Here is a 7645-nt window from a genome sequence, read left to right on the forward strand (position 1 = left end):
TCTGTAATTAAAAAGACATCTGAAGGTCAAATGCATAAACATGGTACAACATCAACACACCATAGTTGAATTTTTCACCGAGCCACCAAATTGTTGCAGTGACATTCAGAAAATGTTCATTTCCAACTCTTGAAGGGGGAAATTTGCAGTTTTAACATCAACAAAGCTCAACCCGCCACTTTCTAATAAACAGCTGAGGGTTTGGAGAAATGTAACCACTCTCAAATTCGTAGACAGAGCTATGGATACAATCCATTATATCAACATATGTTTTGGGACTAAATAGGGTTTGTTTACATTTACTTTGTTGACAAAAATTGGACCAAAAAAATATTATATTTCTGGTTCTCATGGTGTGTGACAGTTGAACTAAGCTCATGATGGATTTCTAAGTTATATATTTCAAGAATCAATGTTGTATATCTGTAATTTAAGTACAACAATGGATGTAGCAACTGCTGATTGCCCTTTTAATCAACACCTAACCATCATTCATCGTTCTGAGGGGTCATGTTTGGGCAACCATAGCACAACAAGCATAACCATAGAACAAACCTTCAGACGAGCTTCTCTGCCATACAACTCTCCTTCCGTGACCTCCATCTGCTCTTAAATGCAAGTCAAACTAAATGCATGCTCTTCAACCGATCGCTGCCCGCACCTGCCCGCCCGTCCAGCATCACTATTCTGAACGGTTATGACTTAGAATATGTGGACAACTACAAATACCTGGGTGTCTGGTTAGACTGTAAACTCCAGACTCACATTAAGGATCTCCAATCCAAAATTAAAGCTAGAATCGGCTTCCTATTTCGCAACAAAGCATCCTTCACTCATGCTGCCAAACATACCCTCGTAAAACTGACCATCCTACCGATCCTTGACTTTGGCGATGTCATTTACAAAATAGCCTCCAACACTCTACTCAGAAAATTGGATGCAGTCTATCATAGTGCCATCTGTTTTGTCATCAAAGCCTCATATACTACCCACCACTGCGACCTGTACGCTCTTGTTGGCTGGCCCTCGCTTCATATTCAAACCCACTGGCTCCAGGTCATCTATAAGTCTTTGCTAAGTAAAGCCCCGCCTTATCTCAGCTCTCTGGTCACCATAGCAGCAGCCACCTGTAGCTCGCGCTCCAGCAGGTATATTTCACTGGTCACCCCCAAAGCCAATTCCTGCTTTGGCCGCCTCTCCTTCCAGTTTTCTGCTGCCAATGACTGGAACGAACTGCAAAAATCACTGAAGCTGGAGACTCATATCTCCCTCACTAGCTTTAAGCACCAGCTGTCAGAGCAGCTCACAGATCAATGCACCTGTACATAGCCCATCTATAAATAGCCCATCCAAGTACCTCATCCCCATACTGTTATTTATTTTATTTATTTTGCTCCTTTGCAGTATCTCTACTTGCACGTGCATCTTCTGCACATCTACCACTCCAGTGTTTAATTGCTAAATTGTAATTATTTCACCACTATGGTCTATTTATTGCCTTACCTCCCTTATCCTACCTCATTTGCATATGCTGTATATATACTAACCTACTGTATTATTGATTGTATGTTTGTTTATTCCATGTGTGACTCTGTGTTGTTGTTTGTGACGCACTGCTTTGCTTTATCTTGGCCAGGTCGCTGTTGTAAATGAGAACTTGTTCTCAACTAGCCTACCTGGTTAAATAAAGGTGTTCTCAACTAGCCTACCTGGTTAAATAAAGGTGTTCTCAACTGGCCTACCTGGTTAAATAAAGGTGAGGTGTGTGAGGAAGAATCAGGCGCTGAGAGCAGAGAGTTCCACAGGAAGAGGTGCACTTTACTATGGCACAAAGAGCAATGCTCACAACACAGGGACCAACCCACAACACAGGGACCAACCCACAACACAGGGACCAACCCACAACACAGGGACCAACCCACAACACAGGGACCAACCCACAACACAGGGTACCAACCCACAACACAGGGTACCAACCCACAACACAGGGTACCAACCCACAACACAGGGACCAACCCACAACACAGGGACCAACCCACAACACAGGGACCAACCCACAACACAGGGACCAACCCACAACACAGGGTACCAACCCACAACACAGGGACCAACCCACAACACAGGGACCAATCCACAACACAGGGACCAACCCACAACACAGGGACCAACCCACAACACAGGGTACCAACCCACAACACAGGGACCAACCCACAACACAGGGACCAATCCACAACACAGGGTACCAACACACAACACAGGGTACCAGGTCCAGAACACGAACACACCTAAATAACACAAGAATAATCCCGCACAAAACAAGGGCGGGCAGTTTAAATAAGGAAGCCCATCAAGCACACACAAATAGACACAGGTGCAACTAATAAGACAAAACAAACAGAAAACGAAAAAGGGATCGGTGGCGGCTAGTAGGCCGGTGACGACGACCGACGAGCACCGCCCAAACAGGCAGGGGAGCGAACTTCGGCGGAAGTCGTGACAGAGCCCTGTTTTAGACTGTCTGGACATGCAAGATCTTGAGTAGAGGACCAGGCAAGCAGATACCATTGACCTAAGACTTTCTCAGTGTGGCAACTCCCACAATACCACAACAATAACACCATTTAGATGGCAACTACCACAAAACCACAACAATAACACCATTTAGATGGCAACTCCCACAAAACCACAGCAATAACACCATTTAGATGGCAACTCCCACAATACCACAACAATAACACCATTTAGATGGCAATTCCCACAAAACCACAACAATAACACCATTTAGATGGCAACTCCCACAAAACCACAACAATAACACCATTTAGATGGCAACTCCCACAAAACCACAGCAATAACACCATTTAGATGGCAACTCCCACAATACCACAACAATAACACCATTTAGATGGCAATTCCCACAAAACCACAACAATAACACCATTTAGATGGCGACTCCCACAAAACCACAACAATAACACCATTTAGATGACAACTCCCACAAAACCACAACAATAACACCATTTAGATGGCAACTCCCACAAAACCACAACAATAACACCATTTAGATGGCAACTCCCACAAAACCACAACAATAACACCATTTAGATGGCAACTCCCACAAAACCACAACAATAACACCATTTAGATGGCAACTCCCACAAAACCACAACAATAACACCATTTAGATGGCAACTCCCACAAAACCACAACAATAACACCATTTAGATGGCAACTCCCACAATACCACAACAATAACACCATTTAGATAGCAGCTGCCACAAAACCACAACAATAACACCATGGTCACATTTAGATAACAGAGTGAGTCTTTTCAACCAGTTTGAGGGCCTGGTGCATCCCGACGGCGGACAGCTTGCGGTTGATGTTGCGATAACGACAATGCAGCAGGTTGCGGTAGGTGGTCCTCAGGTCCCTGTTGAAGAAGGCGTAGATGAAAGGGTTGAGGAGGGAGTTGGCATAGCCCAGCCACAACAGGGTCCTCTCCACCCACAAGGGCACACAGCTAGGGCAGTCCGCCCTGCAGATGAAGGGTCTCGCCGTGGACAGTAAGAAGAAAGGCATCCAGCAGACACTGAAGGCCCCTACCACGATCCCCAGGGTGGCTGCTGCCTTCTGCTCCCGCTTGAAGATGGACATGTTCCTCCGGTTGCTCCTCACGAGCCGGGAGAATCGCGTGCACTCCTCCACCTCCCTGTGGAGCCTCAGAGCGGCCGACACACAGTCCACGCTGTCCTCTTCCTCCTCCTGTTCCTCCATGACTTCCTCCTCTTCCCCCCGCGCCGCCTCCTCCCCGACCCGCGGGAAGCCCGCGATGGTGTGCTTGGCGGCGCTGAGCTTGGCGGCGCGGTAGATGCGGTAGTACATAATGAGCATGACGGATACGGGGATGTAGAACGCCACTGAGGTGGAGTAGATGGTGTAACCAAAGTCCTGGCTGATCAGACACACCTTGTTGTCGTTTACGTTCTGGGCCCAGCCGAAGAGGGGGGGCAGGGTGATGGAGGCGGAGAGGAGCCACACGGACAGCACCATCTTGGCCATGCAACAGCCATTCTGCCTCATAGGGTAGGTCAGAGGCTTGGTTATGCCCAGGTACCTCAGAACAAACAACAAAAAATACATATCATTAATTAGCTGATAAACATAAACTGTTTATACATACAGAACATACTACTGTAAATACATTACATGAACAGAAAACAAACACTGGGGAGTTATTCACCCCAAATGAACTATAGCGATTATAATAAGATACTGTATAACAATGTTGTTATAATGTAGCCTACTACAGCTGGGCTATACTTTTGAGAATGGAATTCTGAACTCCTTACGAGCTTGAGTTACTATTATTACAACAGGATAGGAGCAGAAGCAGGGAGACAGAGTAGAGGGAGCAGCGGGGAGACAGAGTAGAGGGAGCAGCAGAGACAGAGTAGAGGGAGCAGCAGGGACAGAGTAGAGGGAGCAGCAGGGACAGAGTAGAGGGAGCAGCAGAGAGACAGAGTAGAGGGAGAAGCAGAGACAGAGTAGAGGGAGCAGCAGAGACAGAGTAGAGGGTGCAGCAGAGACAGAGTAGAGGGAGCAGCAGGGAGACAGAGTAGAGGGAGCAGCAGAGACAGAGTAGAGGGAGCAGCAGGGACAGAATAGAAGGAGCAGCAGGGACAGAGTAGAGGGAGCAGCAGGGACAGAGTAGAGGGAGCAGCAGGGACAGAGTAGAGGGAGCAGCAGAGACAGAGTAGAGGGAGAAGCAGAGAGACAGAGTAGAGGGAACAGCAGGGACATAAAGAGCTCGATCCAGCTGCAGGGGGAAAATATAGTTCTGGAGGTGAAAGTGTTACCCACTCAATATACTATGTAAATATGTATGATAGATTTTTTGAATATATATTTTTAATTTAGTTGACCAACTGGTGCACGGGAATATATGTATGGGAATATTAACACACAATTTCATCAAGTAGCCGATGTGTGCACAAAATACAAACCACCATTTTTATTTAACAAATTAAATGCAATTAACAATTAAATGCATAATTAACAATCATAGCCAAACGTATTTAATAACCTTGTAAAACAACACAAACAATACACTTGTCCTTCTATGTAGGTAATAGCAGTGCTTCACCAGAGCTGGAGCTGAGTAACGGCACTTCGAATGTTCTACTGCTTGAGCTCCTGTTCCTCTTATAGAATATTATCTCAAAAGTATTGCGGAGTTCCTGCACCTAAATATAAACAGTATTGGCACCAAAATGAGTACCGGTGTTATGCCGAAAATCTTCCCCTGCCAGAACCCCCCCCCCCCCCCCCCCCCTCTTCATTGCTGCTACTTGCTTGCTAGTTGAGATTTCTGCTCTTCACTCCGTTGTCAGTTTAGTCTACATTTCACTGATCTTAGTAGCAGAAAGCATTTTTGTCTGCAGTTTTCGGTTTGGCTATTTGTTTCAATATGGCGCCCCCCCCCCCCCCCCCCCCCCCCCCCCCCCCCCCCCCCCCCTCCAGCACCCGCCCGCATCCGGGGGGGTCCAGTCCCATAGTTGTTCTGAAATGTTTATTGCTTACCAACATTTTACTCCCTCCTCTATGTTTAATATAACACACATGCATTAATTATTAATCTCAGTTTTGTTCTATAGGAAGTATTTGACTCTAGCCACAAAATTAAGGAAATTAGAAGGGGAGGGGGGATTCTGTCATGGGGGAGATTTTCGGCACAACGCCGGCACCTATTTCAGTTCGTCAATCACTGGGAAATAGGAGTTGGAACGGCACTTACCTGTCTATGCTAATTACGCACAGCGTCATTATGGATGCAGTGCAACACATCACGTCCATGGCAATAAAAACATTGCAGAAGACTTGGCCAAAAACCCATTGCCCCCCAATAAGGTCCGTTATACTGACAAACGGCATAACTGCCAGCGCGATTGAAAGGTCGGCAACCGCCAGAGACACGATCAGATAGTTGGACGGCTGCCGCAACTTTTTCACGAAGCACACCGAAATCACCACCAGCAAGTTCCCGCAGATAGTAAACAGCGTGAGCGTGGTGAGGATCGCTCCAATAAATACTTTCTCCACCTTGTCGTAGTTCCGAATTTGTTCCCCGCACCTGGTGCCATTCTCCATCAGCAGAGTTGAAGACTGCGAAGTGGGGGACACCGCCTCCGCCGCCTCTTGCACAATCTTTAGCAAGTGTGGAACGAGCGCCTCCGAAATCATGTTAGTTGCGCCAGGCTCTTCCGCTCTCTCTGTCGCGTAAGATCTCATGTTGCTGTGGTTGAAAGTTACATTTGTATCCACGACCATGCTGGTTGGTTTTTATCCACGAACATGCAACCCCGGAAAATGCCTACCCACAGACGTGCATGTGGGCATGTGTGATGTAAATGACTAATCTGCATCGTCCGCCCAGAGCGCACATTCATAGTAACCAAGTCAGAAACACGCTCTATTTTATGGACATTACTCAAAACGCACGGCGGAAAAAATGTATAGAAAATATTTCTGCGGACATCTCGCACCTCTGGACGCCACCTAGAAATAACAGCTCCTGGGGGCATGTCAGCGCAATTATATCTGGGTAACAAGTGACATCCGAAACACCCGGAATATTGGAGTACTAGCAAATATATTTAAAACAATTTCAAATCTATCAATGATTTATTCAAGACATTAAATAAATATGTCATTGTCTGAATAGTCAACCAATCCAATGCGGCCACGGACAATTACGCATGGAGACACGGGGAGCTGTATCCAAATGCCTCATTTTATTGTCTGTAATAGAGTTTCAAAGTAGGCCAAATAAATGTGTAGGCTGCAATATGGCCACGAGAAATGCATATATAGCCTACTGTAGCAACTTATTGGAGCTGTCGTGGTTAAGCAGGTCTGGGTTCTGGGAGACCCTGGATCGAAACCCCCGGCGTTACACTGTCGCTGTTCGCATATAATCGCTACGTTGAAGTAGGATGGAGCCCGGTGAGGCCATGGTATGTACACGTCCATTTGAATTCGGATCACTTTTTGACAGCACCCGTTTTCATTTGAACCAAACCTTCCATACACATGTGCCCATTGTAGAAGTGGTGACTTTTTGTACGGCAAAACATTCAACAGATAAATGTGTTCAAAGTTGACTTATTTTGAACACTCCAACTTTAAAAATATATATATAAATGTACTTATTGTATTCTTCTTCTTTTTTTCTTTTTTTTTTTTACCTTAAAACGTCAATTAGGCCTATCTAAAAAACGCGCAAAGTCAGTTCTTTTTTTCATATTCGCAAATGTAGCTTAAACCCTATTTTACACCATCTGATGTTTCCGTCGTGCCCGACATCGGTTGAGACATACAGGGTGGGTGTCATATTCTAACTGATACATGTACTCAAATGGGAATACATTCAAATGTCAACTTTCAAATGGTACCACAAAGATGGTTGGAGTGTCATGTTTCAGTATGATATGTTGGATAAAGGAATAAAGACAGACACCAATGTCAGGCTCAATAGCCTTGTTTGTGCATTGTACAAATCCCTACACATGGAGTCCCCAGGAACAGTCCGGCTAGTCGAATCCCTACACATGGAGTCCCCGGGAACAGTCCGGCTAGTCGAATA

The 7645-nt window shown here is 45.8% G+C and overlaps 1 protein-coding gene across 1 annotated transcript; it reads right to left on the reverse strand.

Annotated features, from left to right (window-relative positions):
• Window positions 1-2949: 2949 nt before the first annotated feature.
• On the reverse strand, window positions 2950-6330 carry LOC139367900 (5-hydroxytryptamine receptor 7-like). Its single transcript, XM_071106273.1, has 2 exons — window positions 5798-6330; window positions 2950-4117 (listed from the first exon to the last, which is right to left on the reverse strand). Exons 1-2 carry the CDS (start codon window positions 6328-6330, stop codon window positions 3310-3312), a joined length of 1341 nt encoding a protein of 446 aa, XP_070962374.1. The 3' UTR covers window positions 2950-3309.
• Between the last annotated feature and the right edge of the window lie 1315 nt (window positions 6331-7645).

This window comes from Oncorhynchus clarkii, chromosome 16, assembly GCF_045791955.1.
Source record: "Oncorhynchus clarkii lewisi isolate Uvic-CL-2024 chromosome 16, UVic_Ocla_1.0, whole genome shotgun sequence".
NCBI lineage: Eukaryota > Metazoa > Chordata > Actinopteri > Salmoniformes > Salmonidae > Oncorhynchus > Oncorhynchus clarkii.